The sequence below is a fragment of the Ylistrum balloti genome, unplaced genomic scaffold, assembly GCF_031769215.1.
Source record: "Ylistrum balloti isolate Yb309-2 unplaced genomic scaffold, AGI_CSIRO_Ybal_v1 Utg371048, whole genome shotgun sequence".
Classification (NCBI taxonomy): Eukaryota; Metazoa; Mollusca; class Bivalvia; order Pectinida; family Pectinidae; genus Ylistrum; species Ylistrum balloti.
Genome location: NW_026782580.1, coordinates 2277 through 27716, shown reverse-complemented (window position 1 = coordinate 27716; position 25440 = coordinate 2277). Strand labels below are relative to the sequence as shown.

Below are 25440 nucleotides of genomic sequence, written 5' to 3'. Positions count from 1 at the left end.
GAGTTACCTATAACTAGTCCTATTGTTTTGGTGTCTAAACAGAAGAAGCCTGACTGTAAATCTCAATCAGAGCGTGATTCCCATTTATCAGCATACCGCTTTTGCTGTGACTTCCGTTACTTAAATTTTCAGACACAGCCATTTAGATATACTATCCCCAATCTTCAGGAACTCACAGAGTCATTTACCACTCAGACTCCAAATTTCATAACCTCTATTGATATGAAGTCAGGATTCTTCCAGATGAGCATATCCCCAGAATCAACCAAATATACACCATTTAACACATGCTTTGGTTCATATAAGTTTCTTAGACTGCCTATGGGCCTTAGCACAGCCCCTAATAGCTTTCAGGTTTTGATGGATAAGGTCTTAAAGGGCCTAACATTTCGATCTGCACTTTGTTACTTAGATGACATTTTAATTTGTACTGATACCTTCGAACAACATTTGAAGGATTTAGAGGAAGTATTTGTACGCCTTCGTTCTGCAGGTTTAAAGTTAGGACCTAAGAAATGTGCTTTTGCTCGCGAAAAATGTGTTTTTCTTGGACATGAGATATCTCGTGAAGGTATCAGACCTCCGCCTGACCGTCTTGCTGTTGTGAGAGACTACCCAACCCCCCCGAAATGTGAAGGAACTCCGTCGAGCTCTAGGTCTATTTAGTTGGTTTCGTAAGTTTATTTCACGTTTTAGTGAGATTGCTTACCCGCTAAATCAGTTGACAAAAAAAGGTGCCAAATTCCATTGGTCAGACACTCATGAACTTGCATTTCAGACTTTGAAAAACTCTTTATTGGCCTCTACAGCTTTGTCATTTCCAAACTATGACCGTGCATTCAGGTTGGCTGTAGACACTTCTAGTAAGGGCGTGGGATACATGTTGTACCAGTTATCGTCAGAGAACGATGTATGCATCATTCGCTTTGGTTCTAAAGGATTACAGAAATACCAACAGAGTTATGGTCCTACAAAACTAGAGCTACTAGGGATGGTGTATAGCGTGCTTGATTGTGCATCATATGTCCGTGGCAGACATTTCGTTGTTGAATGCGACCGCAAGGCTCTGCAACCTCTTTTTCAGAAACAACTGAAAGGGGCGATATATGAAAGATGGTTGGCTATCTTGCAGCAATTTGGTGTTGAAATTCAGTACAAGCCAGCTGCTGATATGGTTGTCCCAGATGCATTGTCGCGATGTCATCCACACTCTCAGCTTGGAACTATGGATTTCAGTCCTGCTGAAGATGACCCGAATTTCCCATATGTCTTGGATGAACATGCTACCACGGTGAAACTTCCAACTGGTCACAATCTTGCAACTCTTGTTCATCTTTCAGATACTGAATCTGAGAAGGAAATCAACCGGATATCATGTGTTCCTCGACCAGCCTGTGTTGACAAGCTTTGCTCTGAATATGATGCTGACTCTGAAGAGGACCCAAGTCATACTTACCGTCGTAAACGCCTGGTTAAGCTTCACATACATCGCAAACATGACACGGCACAATATACCAGGAAAAACAATTTATCCGATATGATACTTCTGTTTTGACAGAGACCCCTGTAGTCGATTTGGAACCATTAACACTAAGTGAGAAAGACATTGAGGTAGATTCTGGTAAGGATGTATTTGAGGCAGAGACTTTGTCAGACACCATGTCCGCCAATGTGCACGAGAATGGAAATCTGTCAGATATTGATCATCGTGTTCCACAGTATGAGATAGAGACTCAATTAGATCTCACAATCTCGGATGATGATGTGTTTGATGTAGACACTCAGCTGGATGAAGCAGATAAAAATGATTTCCTTGAGGTGGATACTCAGGTTGACTCGGCCCAGGTAGCTGACATTACAAGATCTACAAACCGTGATCAAGAGTTATCTGTAGAGCAGTGTGCAATTTTCAAACAACATGGATTTAGTGTGGAAAGTCTGGCTCGTTTCCAGAGGGAGGACATTAGTCTTAAACCAATGATTGACTATCTACAATCTGGAACATTGCCAGAGTCCCAAAAGTTAGCACGGCAAATTTTGCTCCGTAGTAACGATTACGCTTTGATAGACTCGCTGTTATTTCACTCAAGACTGGCCAAGTCAAAACGCACACAAGTATTGGCTCATTATCAGTTGGTATTACCAGAAAGAGTGATACCCTCAATCTTGAAACTCTACCATGACTCCCCAATGAGTAGCCACGGTGGAATCCAAGATACGCTGGATCGACTCCGCGAACACTACTATTTCCAACGCATGTCTGTTATTGTAAGTGACTATATCAAATCATGTCCAGGATGTCAGCGCCGGAAAATCACCAAGGTCAAGGTTAAGAGTGCGATAAGCGCATATCCAACTCCCTCACGTCCATTCCAAGTTTGGGAGATTGACTTGTACGGACCTCTTCCAGTAAGTTATTCAGGAAATACCTACCTGTTTACAGCTGTTGACATGTTTTCAAAATATATTTGGACCTGGCCCATTGCTAATTCAGATGCATTGACAGTAGGACTGGCTATTTACCAGTTTGTGACAACATTTGGTGTCTGTGATACATTGGTGTCGGACAATGGTTCTGAATTTATTGCGAAGGCAACTCAGGAAACTTGTCGCCTTCTCCAAATCCAGCAAAACTTCACTCCCAGCCTTGTTCATAAATGTCTAGGAGCTTGTGAGCGTACACATCGTATTATAGCCGAGAGACTTACCCCTTATATGAATAAGACTAAAACTAACTGGGAACAGCTCTTGCCATCCATAGTGTTCTCTATGAATGCCGCAGTAAACCGGATGACTGGATACTCACCTTTTGAGGTCCTGTTTGGACAACGTCCGGCCTTTCCATTGTCGCACATATCAACTGATCTTGCCACAGTATCCTCCAGTATTTCTGCCTATGTGTCTGACTTACAGAAACGCCTGGAACTTTTCCGTACACAAATGTCGGACACTATTGCTCATTCACAGGCAGACATGTTGAAAGGGAAGGACAATTTAAATAACATGACACTTCAGACTGGGGATTATGTTTACCTACAGAGAGAGCCAACAGGCGTGGGTCAAAAACTGCAGAACATTTATTCTGATGTTATGGTTGTTTAGGAAGTGTTATCTTCGCATCTTGTTATGCTTTCTGAGCCACTTTCTGGGAAGGTTCATCAGAAACCAGTACATATTGACAGACTGAAGCCTGCTCATGTTCGAGCACCAACACCAACCAACTACTTTCGCATAGTGTCTAATGTTAAGGTAGATCAGTTTGTCCAAACAGAGGATCACCCAGGATCTGCTCCTGAGGAACTGTCTTTGGATGGTTCCCATGTTGTCAATATCTCTTCCTCGGGCTCTTCTGATGCTGTTATTTCTCAGCACTCAGCTAATAAGCCATGGACATCTTCATCGGATCAGGAAGTGCTGCCTCCATCTCGTCCACAACGCATTATTCAGAAACCAAAACGATTCTGTGATTCTAGTTTTGTTAGTTCAGATGTTTTCACCTCCGAGGAAACCTCTGATTATGCCTACTACAAAATCAAACGCGTACTCGCGCAGAGAGGTTCTGGGAATTCACTGGAATATTTAGTTCAGTTTCGGGGAGAACCTGCACAAAACGCTTTATGGCTGAAACCACAGACTCTAAATTCACATCCCCGTGTAAAGTGTTTGAAAAATCCCCCAAAGACTGTGAAATGTTAGACTCAACCCCTTATGTCACATGTTTTAATATGGACGTTCTACTTTAAATTGACTTTACAAGATGTGTTTGAAAATGCTTAATTTCATTTAATGAAGTGTTCAAATCAAATTTTTTTATTACTGGTTTCAAATTAATAGAAATGTGTTCCAGTTTTCCAGTTCATTTTTAATTGAATGATATTCTTTAAATATCAATTGTTGCTTGGATATTGTATTCACATTGTTGACTTTGAAGTTGTATTCAAAACAAATGGTTCATGAGTTTGATTGGTTCATGCGTTACATTAAATTGTACTTGAATTTCTTAATTCACAATTTGTTTGAAAAATATATGTATGTACATATATATATTCACAGTTATTCACACCATACTCCGTTTGATTGAATTTGATTCAAATGATTTTAATCAGACATACTGATTCATATATGGATCAACTGTTCAAATTATTGATGCAACTTTAGCTTGAATTGGATTTTATTGAGATCATTTTATTCACCATAAGTCCTATTCACAGATTGACTTACATCAACTACATTAATTTTCTTGATTTAATACCTTGACGTAAACTGTTGTACATGTATACATGTACATAATTAGAATTTGCACTCCCATTTTTTTGATATTCCTGTTTTGGTTTTCAATGATTTCCTTAAACAGTGTGCTCAACATTTCTGTTGTGTTATTGAGTTAACATTTTGATGTGGTATTTCTTCTCCCATGATGCCAACAATTGGAAACAAATTAACAGTGTGTATTGTTTTCATGTACCTTGTCTACATATCATCAATCTGTTTCTATACAAGCCAGGAATTATATCATTTTGTGCCATTTTTACTGAAGTACAAGTTTTCCTTTATGGTTGTAACACAAAGCATTGACCTTTTCAATGTATTGAACCACTGGCCATGGTTTATCTTTTTTACAACAATATTGGGATCCACAATCAGTATTTTACTTCAGTTTGGTTTGAAATGTTCCTTGGAAATAAGAGTGCCATTTAGTTATGTGCAATCTACTGGCTATAATATAGTGATTCCTTTCCTATATAACACCAATATAAAATGCCTTATATATTGTTGTTTAGAATTATGATAAAATTGAATGGTGTATCTTAAAGAGTAGTTGATGTTGGATAGACATCTATTGGAGATTAATTGCCTGTTGTTCTAGTCACTATATTCATGTTTACCAAAAAACAGATCTAGTCTTTATACATTCTCATTTGTACATGTATGTGTTTTAAATGTTTTGATATTTGCTCTTTCTGTATTTTCTATGTCTGTTGTAAAATTGACCTCTCAATTTTAGTTTTGGGGGCGGGGATGTTGTATTCTTATTATCATGTGCTGTATTGAACGTAGAAAGTTTTGATTTCACATTTTATATTGTGGCTTTTAATTGCAATAGCACAAATGTATTTCTTTAACTTCCGATAAAATAATTCCCTATTCAGTGCGTTACATATCGATCAGGAAGATAAATTATATTCTTATATGTTAATGAGCTTTTAGAAGGCGTTCATCTCTTAAGAAAATTTATTAACGTCTATTTAACTTGAAGTATTGGAATTCCTTGTGTTAAAGATAATATCAACCGATGTAAGTAAATATCTAATTTTATACATGCTGTTACGGATTTGACTTTAGCCGCGAATATTATGAGCCATACATATAAACAGAGAATCCGGATTTTGATATCCGGTGACAGACGACCTGGCGGAAGTTATTCTAGACATCAAAGACAGTCCGTTGTGTACATGTAGGACACCGTCATACACAACTTGATCTCAAGTTCAATATTGTTGTATTCCTGTTTAAAGACATAGAAAATGCATAAATAGTTGATTAATATTGATAAATTATATCATTACCTTAACAAATTGTCAGGAACTTCGTATATAAAAATTCCGGAAATATTTCTAAAAGTACAATCTCCTCAAGTTCGGATATTTTGTTTTTATCTGTTTTGTACATTAGAGAAGAAAAGAAAAAATAAACATGGAAGCATGAAGAATGCCGCAACAAATTTTCGCTTTTCGTTATGATTTGCTACAATATCTGTGACCTAAAGGAAAATGAGTCAGTCCGTGGTCTGTTGTATATTTGTATATTTCATTTCACTAAAACATATATCGCGGCATCATTTTGTCCAAGCTGACAAGAGCTTACACTTGATATATACGTGTATAGTTAATTTGTTGCATTATGTAGCTGTCACTGACAAAGATCAGTAAGCGTGCCTTTAGAAGTTTTAGTTTCTCATAGACCTAGAAATACCACATTTAAAAACAAATTAGAATTCGATACAACATACACGCCAATAATGAAATATACTACAACATCATATAGATATAATATATTAGGATTGAAAAATGGAAAAGAATTATAGACCTACTTTAAATGTTTGAATAAACGGGTTTTCCCTGACGAACAGTATTGTGAAAGAGAGGTATTAATGTATTAAACAAATATTATATGTATTTATTGAAATAATTAACACCGCAATACATTGAGTTTGCTAACTATGTTCATCGTGCAGTATGCCTACCAAAATAGAAAATCAAGGGCAGACACTCATTTCCATAAGCTGCTTATCAAGAGTTCACATACAACGAAACCAAAAGGGACAACTTTCCATTTAGCTGTAAACAAACTTGATAATTTTGAGGTGAAAATTATGTTTCTCGATAATAATAACCCCTATTACCTATGGTGTTTAAATGCTGATTGGATATTCAGGGACTTCTCCCCAATATTATAAATATATCCCAAATTTTCGATAGTTGCACACTGGCGAGGAAAAATGAGAGACAGTGAAACTGGATATATCCGTAGTGTATTATCTCATTATTTATCAGTCACTCTGAATGCGTTCGTGCTGATCACGAATGCAATAAGATAATCGTTCAGAATCTCATGTTTATATATCTAAAGTTTTTTATGCGATGTTTATTTGTTTTTAATTTGTGTTTTACTATTTTCCCTTTATGGTTAATACAGGTAGAAATATTTCAAAATAAAAATGATGTAGGAAGTATATTCAAATCTGTAAAACGTGTTATCAAAGTCTACCTGAAAGTATTGAGAAATCGAGGTCAACATGTTGCCAAATGCTGGTCATGATATTGCGGTGATTTAGAATGAATCTATAGCGCTGTGTAAACACAGGATTCACGGGAACGTAAAATGTAAAGACCATTTAGTAAGGTAATATTTGAGGTCACGGTGACATGTTTGGAGGTAGCATGAATATATCCGATGAGTAACATCAGGAACGAGTTATAATTTCCATGGACAGTAAATGGTAAAAGTAACGCAGTTGGATAATGGTTTCCTGGTCTTAAGCTGATTCAAACATATTCTATGACCATTGTAATCAGTTTTTTTTTATTTTTCAGTTTAATTTTCGTTACCACATCGCTACCTAAGCCCGTTTAAAGATATACTATCGCAACATTTGGCAAAACAAAGAGGTAACGAACCTGTGTTTATATATATACTGACTGGGTATCTCCGAAATGAGAAATATCGATTCATTACTGTCTACATGCAGATTTACATTTCTAGAAAGAAATGTCAGTTCAACATAATTAAAAAAACAAAAAAGGCTATCTTTGCAAGATTAAGGAAAAGCGAATATCTCTGCTGTTCGTAATTGGAGCAAGCAAAGAAAAGATGAAAGACATTTTCACAAGGGTTTCCATATGAGCGTTCGGCGTATCAATCTGATTTACATGAAATAAATCATATTTCTTAAATGGTTTAGCTTTGTGTTTATTACACTAGCTTCCTGATACCAAATCCGTAGTACACCAGAGGTTGTTTGGACATGAGTTATAGTAAATATACCTGCACCAAAGCATTTACTATCTCTCGTCTTCACGAATAAGTGTTTACACGATCGCCTTATGTAAATATCGTTTCAATGCGTCCTTTTTACCAATACCACCACTCTCGCCACACTGGATGTTTTTGACCGCCTATGTATAGAATAGGATACAAAACAAATTTACATCAATTTCGTATGCCATAAAGTGTGTGTGTGCGTGTTGGAGGGTGTCTTGACAAAATCTCTGACACTTGAGACGGCACGTTTTTAATTTCAAAAACATTGGAGGCGTGACTGACAAATTTGTCTGGTACATAAGTACTAAAACGAAAAAGAAAGGACTCACAAATCATGTTCACGTTGTATCGCAAAGCAACAACACGCAGATCATATCTATTAAATTGGTAGGTAATGGTATATGGTAAATATGTTGTCCTAATAATCTAATTACCTACATATCAAAATAAAATGATATTCATCTTCGGAGTCTAAATTACAACTCGGACGAAGTCTTTGCGCGGAAAGGCGAAGTTTAGATAACTTCGATATTTTATAGAATAAACTTCGTCAAATAATGTTGTAAAATTATTTACATTTACAATTAAATGAGGACTCCAGTAATCCTCCCAGATGTTGATGACTTTGGCCAAAAACTCTTTGCTTTATCAAATACAAAATACGTTTATAATTATAAGCACATTGATGTGTCCACACATCTCCGAAGCCAAGAGAAAAAAGACCCAGTTTAAACAATTACCGATATTACTACTACTTAAAAAGGATTACGCAATGTTCAGTTTTTTAATACATTAATTTTAACCAATTTTCATCATTCTGTACTTTTTATACATTCTAATGGTCATCGACCTAATTAAAAATAAACCATTGCATTACATGTCGACCTCTTAACTTTTAAAATAGTACGAAACAGTAAATGAAATTTTTCTATATCAATTTCCTTTGAAGAACCCTAAACTTCACACGCATAATGCACTATACTGCAAAACAAAATAAATGTTATAAGGTTTTGCAATTTAGACTTGAGTTAGAATAATTTGATAAAAGTGCAAACATAGCTTTACGTCCCTGGTAAGATAACGTTTGTTGTATCTGATGGGATTAATTGTTGTATTTAAGTTTCACTCCCAGGTAGATAAAAAGGAAAGCAACTTCACCGTTATAAGTTCATGATTCTCTATCATGTATACGACCTCCATTTCTAAAGACAACAATTTTTGTTTTTTTCTGTATTAACTGTCAGTTTCCATGCTGTGGAATAATAATGAAGACTATCTAGAAGACTCTGCAAACCTTCAATGATTTCAGGAAACATTACTAGATCATCAGCATACATTAAAAGAAATAAACTTAATTCACCAAAATCGTAATCAGTTGCTCAATTTTCAATAAATGAAATTTCTAAATCATTAACAAAATGTGAAAACAATTTAGGTGATAATATTCCGCCTTGCATTATTCCTATACTGTTCTCGGAATAATTAGAACATTTACCTTTAATTGAGACACAAGATTTAACTGATTTATATAGTGACTTAATGACAGATAGCATTTTCTCTCGAATACCAAGCTTTGTCAGCTTGCGCCATAAGCTTATTCTATCGACAAAATCAAACGCTTTAGTCTACGAAACAACAGTATAAACGCTCCTTTGAAGACAAATATTTAGTTATTACAGATTGAAATGCGAAAATAGCATCAATCGTACTTACTTCAGGGCGAAACCCAAATTGTGCATCAGTTTAAATGTTTTACTTCATGCACACGTCTAAAATCCGTTTATCTAATACAGATTTGAAATGTTTACAACGACAGCTAATTAAGCTGATACCTCTAAAATCATTAGGGTCATTACGATCGCCTTTCTTATGCACAAGAATAATTATGGCTGATGACCAATTAGAAGGGAAGTAACCAGATCAAAGTATATTATTAAATACATGAAATGTGGAAAGGGTTGGAAGAAGCAATTTTTCGCAAGTTTTGAAACAATCATGTGATAGGCCATCAGGTCCAGGTGATTTACCACAATTCAATTTCCGTATAGTGCTCCTTATTTCCTATAATAAAATATGAACATCTAATTTTCCGAATACATTATTACTGTCATTAAAACAAACGTCGTCTTGAAAAACTGAATCATTATCTTTGTGAACAAAAGACAAACTTTTAAAGTGACTATACAGCTGTCTGTAGTTTAACCTAGGCGGTCGCTTTATTCTTTCTTTTTTTTTAATAAAAAGAAAATTGGATTATATTTTCTCAAATATTCCAACATATTACCTTCGACATAAGATATTGCCTTTTTAACTTCCTTTCCATTATTTTATTCTTCTTTTTCTTACTTATGAGAACAGCATGCATCGAGTGATATTTGTTAGCATTGAAATTATTTGAAATAACAAAGTATTGCTTACACAGAGATTTCAAACGATCATTAAACCAGGGTTTGTCATCGGAACTAGAAAAAGTATAGGAATTTAGGTTTACAGGTGTTTTTTTCATGATATTATAGGACGCCGATATTCATTGAAAAAATGGTCGCAAGATACCAGGTATAATATAAGTAAAATTACTAACACATGTATCTATAGAATCTTGATTTACTTCATCATGGATTAAAACTGACTCTTTTAAAGAATCTAAGTTAAGTCTAACCGATTCCGTGAAATGGTGCTGATACTCCGCGTTCCATTTAAACACAGGTCTATCAAACTTCATCATCGACTTTAACAACAGTATCCGCGCCTGACACTAAAACGGAATTGATCACTGCATTCTTTTCCGTCTTTCAAAATTGAGGATTGTGAAGGTAATTTATCGCTTGCTACCATAATCCACTGCACACCTATCTCCTTTCATGGGTAATTCTCACAATTCTCACCTCGAACAAACAAAAAATGGAGATTTAACGAAAAAAACTCACCTTATCAGTCCTGTAACCTAAGTCTTTATTGTTCCTGTATGCTTTACCTGTAGTGGTGTGGTTAGGGAGTTTTCTATGTACCAGGGAACTCTTGGTTAAATATTGATATCAGTTTGTCTTTACTCATTAAAATTGTAAAGATGATGTGTGGATATTGGGCTTAAAAACAATCAAAATATGATATAGATGTAGATTGATATTTCAACACAATATGGTCGGAGTGGATCAGGAAACTTCAAAATTGAAGATATAAATCGTGGTTAATCACATAGCTTAAACGGAATGCAAGTCAAGTCGCCCCCAAGACAAGTCGGCTCTAATCCTAAATAAGACAAATCGTCCCCTCGTAAGACAAGTCGCCCCATATATCAAGACAACTCGCCACCCAAAAATATAATGAGGTGTTATGCGTCACAGATGTATTAAATATATTGTTGTTATAAATAATAATATAATTAATACATCAAATGGCTCTACTTGAGAAAACATTACCTGACCTAGGCGACGACTGTTCTTCTTATAACAACACCTTCTCTCGCCTTCTTGTAACAACACTGATATACGGAAGCCATGTAAGCCCAATCACTGTTTGTACTAACTTAACACAGCTCGTAATCGGCTTGGCTCTCGGCAAGATGAAAGTGAAAATGAAGGGGCGACTTATCTTGATGTAGGGGCGACCTGTTCTTGAGATAATAAGGGGGGTGGGGGGGCGACTTGTCTTGGGGGCGACTTGACTTGATACCCTCAAACGCCAGTATCAGAGAAGGAACAAGTTATTGGCTACAAGACGGAAATCTGTTCTGGAGTTAGAGAAAAGTGAGGAAAACAACATAAAGTTGTTCATTTTGGTCATGAGTGTTCTAATTTGATGATCCACCCAAAAGTCACATATTTCATTTAAATGACTGCATATTTTGTTTTTAGAAAGTGACAAAAAATCCCCATTCTCTTTTTATTGAAAATAAAATTTAGAGGGACTGCTCGAGACTTATATTCTGTACTTGTTTGCGGAGTTGAAAGACGCCCGATACTTACCCTATTTACATCAGCAGCCTATGTCAATCAAATATGTAGGTATACAGAGCAGTTTTAGATCAAGTTCAAAGGTCTGGAACACATTTTCTCTACGATTACAAAATATTCAAATATTCACGAGTTTCTCGTCCTGATCTCGAAAAGCGTTATTGACAAACACCATGGTATATAACAAAGTTCGCTTTTATACCGAGAAATCTTTTCAAAACCATTTTATGCAGATATCGTCTGCAGGTTAGAAGTTAAGTTATGTTTTGAAAACCATTAAGCACGTGTACATGTATATAGTTGTCCTTGACCGTTTTTAACTCGTGAAAATTATCAGTCGATACATGATCTATGTTCTAGTGTGTCCACCAATCATATTTAAAATATACTGGTATCTAAATGTAATTTCATCTTAAAAGTTACCACACAATTGTGTGTTTTTTTGTGCAGTCTTCAAGGTTTCAGGCGGTAGACACTTCTAGTGGACTTTGAGTCCCCGATGTTTGCTGTAACCTGCATGCTACATTTTAATTCATTTGAATACGGTTCAGAATATGCACACGCGCTTGACATTGTTCTAACATTATCAGATGTATGAAAATTACGAAATTTATTGGAATAATGGAATAGAGAACCTGCTCACTATCATTTCTTTCGATCACTTTGGAACTTCTTCGGTCGCCTCCTAGCTAGACTTAACATTTTAGGCTCTTAGTTTCACTGATGAGTCTTAACAGAACAAAACAGCTGTATGCTGCAATTTACTTCATTGTCTGGCTTCACTGTACCCAACTCTGATTTCCTATGCCCTCGGATTGAACGATCTGGGATGTTTGTTCTGTATAATTGTTTGTCTGTCTGTTTGTAGGACTTTCATAGCTGGCATGTGTTCCTTGTGACCTTCTAACATTGGCCATAATGAAGACACGAGTGTTTCACAAAGTGTGCATGCAATGAACACATGCCTTACACAATACAAGTTTAATGTCCCATTCTAGAATTTTATTGTAACCGAGTATATAGTGTTTCAGAAACGCATTTTGTTATTAAAAAATGCTATTCACTTGTGTGTGTATCATGCAATCTTTACACCATACCAGTAAACCTATGCGTGGAAATGTAAAATATTTCGCATTATCTGAACTTACGTTAACACCGTGAATGTAGCTGTACCAGTAGACCTATACGTACATACAAAGCTATCGTAACATTACTTAAACCTACGCGAATACATTATAATAACTCTTTGCTACCCGGGTGGAAGACACCCGATATTTACCCTATTTATAAAAATGTAAACGGAGCTGTACGGTCAAAGAAGGTTTGTCTGGATGCGGCATTCAAAGGACTAGGACGCATTTCTCTAACACCGCCAAATGTTTAGATGTTAAAGTAATATTTTTAGTCCTCATCTGGAACGGAAAGTGGTTTTTACAACATGGTAAGTGAAAATAAAAACATAGCATGTAAGAAGTTACATTATGTTTTAAAAATCAATCATATATGACATGTATTCGGAGCATGTGGTTGTCCTTAACCAAATGTCTTTTGCAGACGGTTTTAACTCGTGATTTCTCTGGTGTAAATATCTATTCACACATGATTTATTTTTATTTTACTGTGATGACAAACCTTGGTTTAGGCATATGTTATACAAATATTTAATTTAAACATAACGTTATTTTGTTTGGGTGGTTATCATGTATTCAGGTCTATTAAGTTTAACTTCCAGCACGCGGATGAAAAAAAGAGTCAAAAAAAGATTTAATTCAGTTACATACTGCACGTTAATTAGGTGTGAACAATTCATAGACCAATCAGTGTAAATAGAAATCACGGTTGAGCTTTGCAGTATCTTGTTTCAGATGTCCTCATGTCTCCCGTTATATCAGTCTGTCCCATCCATTGAGTACATATTTGTATATACATACCTAATACTGTGTAGTATAAGATACTTTGACAGAGACAAAAATATACAAAAGACACACAGGTGTATATCACCTTTTTATCTAAATTTAGAGTTAGATACACTAAAGCAAAACAGTTTAACTGCATCGTACATCTACTTAGCCCGTTTAAAACTCCTCAGTGATGCTTAGTGCCTAAAGGTGGGGCTCAAGCTAATGTTCAAATTCCCATAGAAACCATCCACACCCGGATTTCTTTCAAACTTCACATGTTTGTAGTACTATAAAAGGCAATACTAAAAACACACATGATTTTTCATGTTTTTACATTAGAAAGGCCCAAAGGGCCCGCAAAATCAGAAAATGTAAAAACATGCATCCACAACATGTTTTCATGCAATCCGTTTCATCGATTATTGTTTTTTCTCTTCTTGAAACATAATTCATAATTTATATATGAAATATGTACTGTTTTCTTGATGCAAGGAATGTTTAAGAGGCGGAAATAGTGATTTTTTGCAGTTTTGAAAACCATAATGTCACCAAAAGTGTCAAAATTTGCCATGTTAAAAATTTTGTTCACCATTATAATTCAAATAAAAATTAGATTACTTATGTGTTTCACCACCAGGTAAAATTTGAAAAGAATCGAAAACCAGTAAAATGGTTTTTGAGCTACTTCATTGCAGCTTGTGTAAAATTTTGGATTTGAGGAAAGTGTCTCCAGTTGGCAAAAAAGGGATAATTCACAGCATAATTACATAACTATTTGATCAATTTTAGGTGTATGCTGTGTTTTTTAGTTAACATTACAAATTTACAACAAAGAAATACATACTTAGTATTATCTTTAAATATGTTTCTAATATCGCTTTTTTTGGTCTTTATTTTCTATTATTTTTGAAATAGTTGTTTTGTTTTCTTCTGCATTGATTTGCAGTACCTGCTGATTGAGAGGGGATGGGGATGTTCATAATGCTATAAAACCATTTTCCCGGATTTTATTTTTTTCAATATTAAGTATGTGTACAGAGGATATGTATAACCTATTTTTAAAATGGTTTTCAGTTGGTGAACAAAGGTAATGCCATATTGATTTGATGTCTTAATCTTCAAAATTGAGATTTGTGGAATTCCAAATTAGCTACTTTTTCATCCTGAAGTTGACATGTCAGTAAAGTTATCACTCCAAACGGAAAATTATTGAAGTTGACGTAGAGAAACAATTATCTTTAACACATCTAAGAGTAAAATACTTTCCAAAATGTAGGAAAGATTTACCTTAAAGGCACTTAATGATAGGTAGTTTGAAAAAGTGAATTTCAGGCCCTGTGGGCCTTTTGCATATCACAACTGGAAAAAGAAAGACATATTCAGGTATGTTTTAAGGTACTCTAAAATACTGCAAAGTTTCAAAAAAGTCGGAGAGTGGGTGGTTTTGGTTAAGGAGGCGTTCAAGTACCATATTTTGATAAATTTCATCAAAGCACACAATTAGGATTTTTTTTTTAATTTGACAAAAAAATAATACTAAAACCAACACCAGCCCCATAATTAGATAAATTTCGTAATGTTCATACATTGTATTTTCTGAATCTTGCCACACCAATGAGCTTGACAAAGGTATTTACTTTTTGTGTATACAGTAGTATTAGATGTCGTCATTCAATCGTTGTCTATTTGTAAAATCTTCAATGTTGTTAGATGGAACAATCATCGGAATCATATACACCAAGAATGTAGGTTGTTACTAATAAGTTTTATAAATGTAATGGTCGTACCGAAAACGGTGTCACCAGATACCATGTTGTATTGTTCAAAATAAAAGGTCATGTTTCTATTCAAGTCCTTTTAAAAGCAGAGTACGTTTGACAACTTGTTTGACAAGTTTCAAAAGAATAACACCGGCGTTGAACGCATACTTTAATGTAATGGTCGTACCGAAAACGGTGTCACCAGATACCATGTTGTATTGTTCAAAATAAAAGGTCATGTTTCTATACAAGTCCTTTTAAAAGCAGAGTACGTTTGACAACTTGTTTGACAAGTTTCAAAAGAATAACACCGGCGTTGAACGCATACTTTCGGAGTCAATTTTCAGTATTACGAGAAATCGTAAAAGTTTCATTTATTTAAAGGTTTAAGTAACAAGACCGAAAATCGATCACCTTGTATAGACATGATTCGCTCAATGTTCATTGCATAGAATATGAACGCAACCGATGTCATTTCAATCTCAACGTACTTCACCATACCAACAGTGTTTCACATGAGGAAATGTAAGATTGTACACACAGTACAAATCTTTCAATATAAATTCATGATTTGATAGAGTAGAGAAAATAATGATCGATTATAGATTTGACAACTATTCACACCTTGTTATCAATTTGCTTTGTCCCTGATATTTCTATTTTCAAACACGACATGTTTAAGAAACACTTAGCCATCGAGAGAAAACTATTCACGAAGCTAAGCAAACATGATGGCAAGGACATTCAACTGAAAGGCAATTTTGCTATTAACTTAATTGACAGTAAAAAGAGAGAAATTATATATTAGTTAAGTTAATTTAAAACAACGTGTTAAAAGTCCTGTAGTTCTGCCAAATATTGATGGATATACAATAACAATCGCCTCCGAGATACATACAGATGATGTTGTGTTGTGCGTTTTCCTTTTCTATCGCGAATCCAAAATTTCCGCCACCATCTCTGATGTATCTTTATTATGTCTACCAATAATGTGTGATAAAAAAAACAGAAGAGAAAAGAATACCAACATGTCAACATAATCATAATTCAAACTCAAGTACAATAAAAATAGAGCAAACTTTGAACAAAAGGATGAAAAAGTACAAGGAAAACGAGACCAGGCGTTCCAGAAATGTAACAAAAGGAAACTCTGCAAAGTAGATGAGAGCGTGAAAGCAATCGTTTGTATTGTGCTGACAAATAGTCGGAAAGGCGGACCAAAAACATTATGCCTCAGTCAAATCATCGACCTCGATGGCATAAAAACAGATAATTATAATACAGTGTTCATAATGGAAAAATACACCATCTGAAAAAGAGAGGCATTTTCTGTTAGGCAGAAATGATTTATCTAACAATTATCGCACTATATGTTCACTCTACAGTTGCACGTGTTTCTTGCTGGACATGCTTCTATAACACCAAGTTATAAGATACTAGAACCATGAAACTTAATGAACAAGTGAGGTATAGATATGTTCATTTTCATAGTGTTTGAAGCCCTGGGTCGGACTTTCAACAATCCTTCCTTGGGGTGAGATTTCATTGTCACATCCTTAACGTAGAAAAATTATTCAAGAATTTGTGGGTTCAGCACAGTCGGAATTTGTTTTAGAGAAGTGTGATTATTGTAGTAATAACTTAAAATATGTTAAGATTATCGAACGCATATTTCTTAGGCACTGCATGACATTTTTTCATTCATTTACGGATATTTTTTCTGCACATCTACACGCATGTAGTTTCAAAAGTGAGGTTCACTCACGGAATCGGGATAAAAGCTGCCCAGGTTTACGTGCATATGACTCATATAAAGTATCATATTTCTAAGCAGTAACAAATAACAGATAATTTAAAAAGAACTACCTACACTGCCTTGTCTTCTGTAAAGTTTTCTTTTGTGCTGATTAATAAAAATATCAATATTGATAAAAAAAATTTAAACTATAACTTGACCATCTGATCACCTGGCTCTCCTGCTTCGTTCTTAGAGTACAAATTAAAGAGGAATACTGTATAAGATTGTGATTATCTTTCTCCACATAAAATTCTTAAAACACAAATATTTGTTGCTTTCGGAGAAAGCTTATGAATAATATCAATTTGCTATAATAGCTTAGTCATTATAAATCACCTTGTTTCCTTTTCTGACAGGTTGGTGACATAGGAGGCGTAATCGTCTTGTTTTTTCTGTCCTCATGCATTCAGTCTAGCATGGGATATGAATGTCCAGAAGACGCTACCGTATGTGAGACGACGTTAGTTATTGAACACAAGCTGACCATGATGCATCGAAAGGAAAAGAAGGTTTATCCATATAAGGGGAAACTGTATAGATATGACATTTCTGAACCTGACACTGCAACCCCTGTTCCCACTGATGAGGTCATGACCGCTGATGGCTGGGAGGATGATCGGTTAGTAGTTGTTGCAAATGAAAGCCTCCCAGGACCCGATATTATTGTTTATGTGGGTCAAAGGTTAAAGGTTCACGTCGTCAACAAACTTGCTTCGGACTCTGTGACAATCCATTGGCACGGTATTCCTCAGCACAGCAGCCAGTGGATGGATGGCGTCCCTTACGTAACCCAATGTCCAATCCTTGCCGGCCAAACCTTCACATATGACTTCATTGCAGAGCCCAAAGGGACTTACTGGTACCATTCACACACAGGTGCTCAAAGAAGCAAAGGATTGAATGGCGCATTTGTTATAAAAGAAAAACAATCAACGATGGCAGAACACATCATAACTGTTCAAGGTTGGAATCACTACTGGGATGCCGATATGGATCATCAGAAAATGAACTTTGGAAGTTTTGTGAATCGTGAAGAACAGTCTATTTCTGATTCTATCGACGGAGGCCATTTCAGTCGATTTTTCTTGTCCTCAGTTTTAATTAATGGTAGAGGGAGATATTACAGTAATATCACAACTGGAGAACACAATGATGCTCCTCTCTCTGTTTTTAATGTTGATCCAAAACTGACCTACAGATTTAGAGTCATTCATGTCGGAGCACTTTATCCCATTCGAGTCTCTATCGACAACCATGAATTGACAATAATTGCGTCTGATGGCTTTGATGTAAAACCTGTTGTTGCAGAATCGTTCATCATAAATCCTGGAGAGAGATATGACTTTACATTGACTACAAATGAAAATGCAGAAAATTACTGGGTAAGAGCCGAAACTTTGGAAGCAGAAGTTACACACCGAGCTGAGGCAATACTGCATTATAGTAACGGACCAAACCCTGAACAGTTACCAACAACATCAAGGAGAGCCTGTTTTGCTACCGAAAGATGTCTGGTCGTCAATTGTCCTTTCACGACCTTCCCAGCCAACACACATACAGACTGCCTAAGGTTCGACGATCTAAGATCTTTGCCAAACAACGACCCTGCACCTGTTCCGACATCCCCTGCTACATTCAAAGAGTACCATCTGAATTTTGCTTTTCCTGGAACAACGCAATTTCCTTCCACGATTAACGGAAAAAAGTTTAAGTCTCCACAAGTATCGGCTCTGACACAACCTTACGAAATCGATTCAACTTGCGACAAAGCAGACTGTGGGGAAGAAAGGTTATGTGAATGTACACACTCATTAAGCATTCAACACAATGATGTTGTTCAGTTGGTGCTGACCAATATGGGAGTTGGCACAGGTTGGTCACATCCTGTTCACCTACATGGTTATTCTTTTTATGTGGTAAAAATGGGCTATGCAACCTACGATATGACAACCGCTAAATTCATATCCCAAAATACAGATGTCGACTGTAGGGGAAATGGCGATATGACACAAAGTTTCTGCAACAACGCAACCTGGAGGAATCCTAGTTGGCTGGGAGACAACGTACCTGGACTTGAGTTGGCAAATGCTCCCAGAAAGGACACGTTGATAGTCCCTAGCGGAGGATACGCTATTATTAGGATCAAGGCCGACAACCCAGGTGTATGGATAATGCATTGTCATATCCAACTTCATTCCGAGGACGGAATGGTCATGCTACTTAACAACTCTTATGACAGACATCCGTCACCGCCTAAGGGGTTCCCTATCTGCCATGGATATCCATCACAGTATCGGGAACATTATGAGGACAGCTTAAAGATAACACCAGCTCCTGAGGTAGAACTGGTGACCCAGACCATCAGGGTACCTTCGGAAGGTATAGTATATTTTTGCCGAAAACTTTTAACGGTATCTAATTAAACAAGATTGGTGACCTGTTATGATCAATGTAAAGTGTTGTTTTCCTCAATTTTAACATGTTTATAAAGAAACATGTGTTAGGGAGTAAACCCACAATTCGTAACGTCAAATTTCGCACTAAAAGTGCCAGAAATAATCTCGACTATCTAATAGAATAAGTATCTACTTATTTTTAGTTTTTACTTTTAAATTTCTTATCTATTGTGTAAATGCGATCAATTCCTATGCATCATACAAACTCATAACACAGTATTATGATAACTTATTTTCAACGTGTGTTTTTTTTGGCTACGTGAATCAAACTTCAATAAAAATTACAACATTCAAAATCTTCAGATTGGCATTGAGGTGATAAAATGCAATAAATATGGAAGAACGTTTACTGTATCGCGAAATCTTCTTTTTCAGAGGGATACGGAATGAAGACATTTTGGATCATGTTCACGGTTCTTGGTTTGATAATTCTGCTTTCTATAGCTTATATTCTTCATTTGCGGAAGGAGGTTAAGGAGTCCAAGAAAAATCGAAAATCGAATTACTTACCAGACAACACACAACAAACTACAGGCGGGAAAGACAACCCAGCATTTACAACCGTAACGAAATATTAATCTGTCTGTTGTTTGTCTTTAGAATCTTCCCACATTCATGTACATTATTTACATATCTGGACCTTTTGATATTGGCATATTGAAGTATACTTTATCTGTATGACACTGACCATGTATTCTATTTAGCCTGCAACATTGATTGAAAATCAAACAATTGAAATTTAAACAATTTTGTCGTTCAATCTGTGTTTACCAGACATTGACGTTTGCCTGATGACGGACGCCAAAATAATTGCTCATATTTTCATTGGATATAACAGCGAATTTATGAATTTTCATAAATCAACTTGTTCATTACAACATGTTAAATCGCTTATTTCAACAACTGTTTATATTTCTAAACATAATATTTATGTAAATTCTGTTGAATTGCCGCACGTGCTAAAAACAGTTGTTTTCCGTCACTGCCGAATATAACAAAATATATGTGACTGTTGTATCAGACAACGGCAGTGCCAGTTGCAGGATAAATCGCAATGTATATACTAACCACGATGGCTACTCAGAAGATATTGAAATTTTAAAACAGTAGGTGCGTTAATCCTTTATTGTGATACTGTCTACAAATTTCATGTTTACATGTTGGCTATTTTATATCAAAAACAGAGTGTTTCTGTTTTATAATAATAATTATTAATGAATATTCGCTCTAATAAGTTATTAACTACTATTAATAGGCATTTATTTGAATACTTATTATAATTCTACTCATAACTATTGGTATTACTGACAATAATATTGTTTTTGTCAAAAGAAAAAACAAAACGAGGCCCACGGGCCTTAACGGTCATCTGACTTCTACAGATCTATATTTGGTATAGGCCACATAGGCCTATGATAAATTGCTCAACTATTCTATAGGTTACATAGAGACATGTTATAAAGAAATTTTCTTCAAACTTAAAATCGTATTCTTTATACATGCTACTACAAAAATGCCATTACTCCGGACCTATAACTTACCGAAAAAGAATTTTCAAGATCTCATCTCAACTGAATCAAGAGATTTTGAATATAGGTGAAGGTTAGTTATTTAAATAAATTGGTAGCCCCTCATTCACTTGTGTTAAAGAAGCAATATCAACAGCCTGGGTTTTCTTTCATTATTGAGATTTCAACATATTTGACACTTGTGGCCTTTAAAAAGAGAAAATGTTAATAACATGGCCCAATCACTCAAGTAGTGAAAGGAGTTTTTACACACATGTAACGTGTGACCTTGAAAATGGCTAATTCATATTGACAAACTTGGTTTCCCTTCATCCCAGGATGTCACAGGCCAATATATTAACATCATGGGCATTTTGGTTATTGAAATAACATTTTTTTTTTTTTTTTTTACATATTTGATCCCTGTAACCTTGAAAGTAAATCAATGTCATTCATTTAAAAAAGTTGGAAGTCCTTTATCCATTCATGCTATATGCCCAGTAACAACACCCTGGGCCTTTTGGGTATTGAGAAGAAATAATTTGAATGTATTGTTTACCCACGGCAGACGGCGCACGACGACGGACGAGAAACGACGGCTATAGGTCATTCTGACCCTAAAAAAGGAAAAAATACGGTAGCATGTCCGGTAAAAACGTCTTTCCCTACACGAAAAACTATTAGGTACTAAGTTTTTTCATACAAAACAAACTAAATGGAAATAGTTTATTTAACTGTGTTCAGGACGTTTGCAAAATTGCTTATTTTCTATTGCTTATCATAAGAACTTTTTTTTATTATTTTTTACCCTCACACACACACACACACACACACACACACACACTCACACCCACCGCCCACCCACCCACCCACACACACACACACACACACACACATATATATATATATATATATAGATATACAATATTCCCGTATTATATTTGCGATTAGTTCATTAACGCTTGTTGTACGGTATAATTTTTTATTATTAGTCTAGCTCCCTTTTATTAATTGTAGTTATTGTAATCAATTTATTGTTGGCCTTAAGTTTATCACTTTTCTTGTCATTTGCTCCATCCTTTCCCAAGAGCCATGAAAAATTTACTTGCTTTCGCAATCACCTCTAATATTATTCTTCAAAATGGGAAAAATAATTTGTGTTTTATATACGAACATACCGTCGTGTATGTCAGTTATTTGTAGGAATATATGTTTTGAATGTTCTTTATCAATAAATCTGTCTGCTTGGAATTTCAGATTTTAGATTATCAAACAAGAGGCACCCTAGGTCTGCATCGCCAACCTGGTATTCAATGTGTCAATTTAAGAAATATATGGACATATTCACCAATGGCGTTCTAAGTGGCCACACCCAATCGATTTAAACCCATTTCTACAACAAAGAATTTACCAGAAGAAATCTTTTACATGATTCAAAACATTTTATAACTGTTACCTTCAATATGGGTCAATGTTATTTCTTTTCGCAAATGTTGTCAGTCATCCTAGGAAGCGTTCGCCTTGATACTATTCTTCTTCACCTTTTAGTTAGTCAAAAGCAGTCATTTAAAGATTTTAACTAGTTCGACAACTGTGACCTTGAAAAAGGGTTCAAGTCATTTCTTTTCGCAAACTCTGTCGAACTTCATCCTGGGAACCTATCAGCTAAAATATCATTTGTACCCTTTTGTAAGTAAGAAGAAGTCGTTTTAAGATTTAAAAAAAATTGTTTCCAGTGACCTTGAATATAGGTCAAGTTAATTTCTTTTCGTCAGGTTTGTTTGGTTTATCATAGCAACCTACAAGCCAAATATCATACTTCTATGCCTTTGGGTAATGATAATCAGTAATTCAGTGGGTTTTCTTATTATTAGACTCCAGTGACCTTGATTATCGGTCAAGGTCATTTCTTTTCAAGAGTTTTGTCGAGCTTTATCCTAGGACCATTCCTGCAAGATAACATGCTCTAGGCTTCTATGTTATTAAGAAGTTGTTTAAAGGGGAAAGTTAACGCCGGATGGACGACAGACGGACGACGGACGCTGAGCTATGTCATAAGCCTTAAGGCCAGGTGGGCTAACAATGTTAAAATGTAATGATAAGCGAATGCTTATTGTGCAGATATGAGAACAGTAAATTAAAATGCTTAATGTAACATGCAATATGTAACTCTTCTCTAGCATCTCTATATATTTAGAAAACATAAATGAACGAGTATTTAAATAATTTTGATAAATCACAAGAAATAGTGAGGTAGGTGAAAAAAGATTATTGTCCTTGTCTTGTCTACAAAATTTCAAAATATTGATGTAAAGTTTTAAGTATAACTTGATTCGTGAAAAAGTAAACACATTAATTAAGTCAATATTGTCAACATTGTTACACAAATATTTACATTAGATGTGTATTCATAGTGACACGTGTCGTTATTTGTATTGTCCTTGTTTTACATAAGCTGAATAATAGCTTGTCAATAAGCCTACTAGGTACAGTAAGGTTATAGCAATATCAGCTTGTAGTATCATTGATTAAAATGTTTCCAATTGAAACTATTCGCTTAAAAGCTAAGAGACAAATCATCGTCTGGTCATATTTTGCTCAATGCATGGGTCAAGCAAAAATTGAATTCTATGAAAAATAGCAGGTTAGGATATATTTGTCCAACCGATTATATTCATTTCTGCACACTTGTACCTGGTTCAATCAGAAGTGTCAACAAAACAATTCTAACTAGATTACTGACATTTAAGAAAGGGGCCAGCAATGCACCTGACTTTAAACCCGGAGTTAAACCGAGAATTATATCGATGAAGAATGACTTATATGTTAAATGGTATTGCACTTATTTTTCAAAAATGTGAAAACTTGACCTTGCCCTCGAACTAATCGACACTGATCATTTATCAGGCTACTTTTGACTCTGGACAATTTCATAAAATATAAATTGGTAATATATTTTCAGATTAATTCGACATTTGACCTGGTGACCATACTTGATTATATTCAAATTTACTTCATAATCATGTTAAAAAATATTTGCAAATAAGATGACCTTGTCCTTTGACCTGAAGCAAACGACTTCTCAACTTTGCTTCATGTCATAACAAAAATATTTAGTGGTAAAATATTTGAAATTGTACGTTGACTATTGACCTCATGACCTTCACACCTGATTTCAGTAAAGTTTCATTAAGAAGTTTAACCAGTGGCATATTCATATGTTACATTGACAGTATATTTCTTTGACAGCATATTTTCTGCTCCATTTTTAATAACTGGCATTAACTTTGATTGTACCAATTCGTATGCAGTGTTTGCCAGCCGTTTAGGGTCTTACTTTGACCTTTGGTAAACTTTGACCTTGACCATAGAGACTTTTTAAAAATCCCAACTGCACTTTTACACATCACAGTTTATATGCTTGTGCAATTTCAGAAACTTTCATCTTCTTTGTTTCGAGATCACTCGGGAAACTAAAATGCTGATATACATTTGTAATAACACCACGATTACTATTGGGCAACTGCAGTTTCATGTGAGGCCTTAGTAAGCATTAGTCATTTTTTGTTGTGTTTGCTTGGTATTTAGAATCTTTCAGATTTATATATCGAAATATACATTTATATGTGAACAAGGTTTAGAAGAGCTCTTAGCTTGTCAAAATCGGTCTGTGAGTCTGAGACGTCTTTAGATATGTCTTATATTTGTGAACCAGTGCAGTATTTGAGTAATCAATTGTATAAAATCTAGTTGACAGTTGGAAAACATTTGTTTCGTTTAATCGGAATCATAGATTTAAAATGCGAACAAAAGACTCATTGACATACATGTCAATTCACAAGCATTACGGGTTGCTGCGAGTGGTGTCCTGTGAAGCCACTTGAACAGGATTGAACGTATGGAATGTTTTACGCAGAATGTTGATAAGTGTCTGTGCTGTAATTAGTATATCCGGTAAAACCAATAATGCAGCTATGATAATAAGCACGGTTAGTCCACACTGGCCTATCACCTGGGCACTCGCACGTCCGTCTTCAGCACACGACTTCTTTCGCATCGTCACTTAAAAGAGAAAGAAATGAAACTTATAATTTGTCGGTTCCCGACATTTTAAAACAAAGAATTATGAAAGAAGAATTCCCGATATCAAAGCAACTTTATACAAAATATTCTGAATCATTTCCTCAAGACCTGGAACTATAACAGAGCACAATCAGTATACTTTATCGTGTGAAGTTAAGTGACTGTAATACTCAAACGCATCCATTAGAGAGATCAACCCAATTTGCCCATGTTTTGTTGTCAAAGTGTCGACACTAGGTATAGAGCCACGCCCATATGTCAAGACAAAACAAAATTATAGAGAATGAATAAACAAGAAATTATCAACATTGAATGCAGATATCAAAATTTCCCCAGAGTAAATAAAATATCATTTCGAATTCAGAAATTGATATACTAAGACAATTCACACAAACACTCCTGAAAATATTTAAGGAAAAGGCTGGATGTGCTTTTTGTC

At 35.3% G+C, this 25440-nt stretch overlaps 1 protein-coding gene across 1 annotated transcript; it reads left to right on the top strand.

Annotated features, from left to right (window-relative positions):
* The first annotated feature begins 16600 nt into the window (after positions 1-16600).
* On the top strand, positions 16601-19988 carry LOC132560327 (uncharacterized). Its single transcript, XM_060224999.1, has 3 exons — positions 16601-16618; positions 17311-19302; positions 19788-19988. The coding sequence occupies exons 1-3, from the start codon at positions 16601-16603 to the stop codon at positions 19986-19988; spliced, it is 2211 nt and encodes a 736-aa protein (XP_060080982.1).
* The last annotated feature ends 5452 nt before the right edge of the window (positions 19989-25440 follow it).

Excerpts from the sequence above, each read along its gene's own strand:
- LOC132560327 (XM_060224999.1), top strand. Across the intron at positions 19,303-19,787 it reads CAGCTCCTGAGGTAGAACTG|GGATACGGAATGAAGACATT; the intron begins GTGACCCAGACC and ends TCTTTTTCAGAG.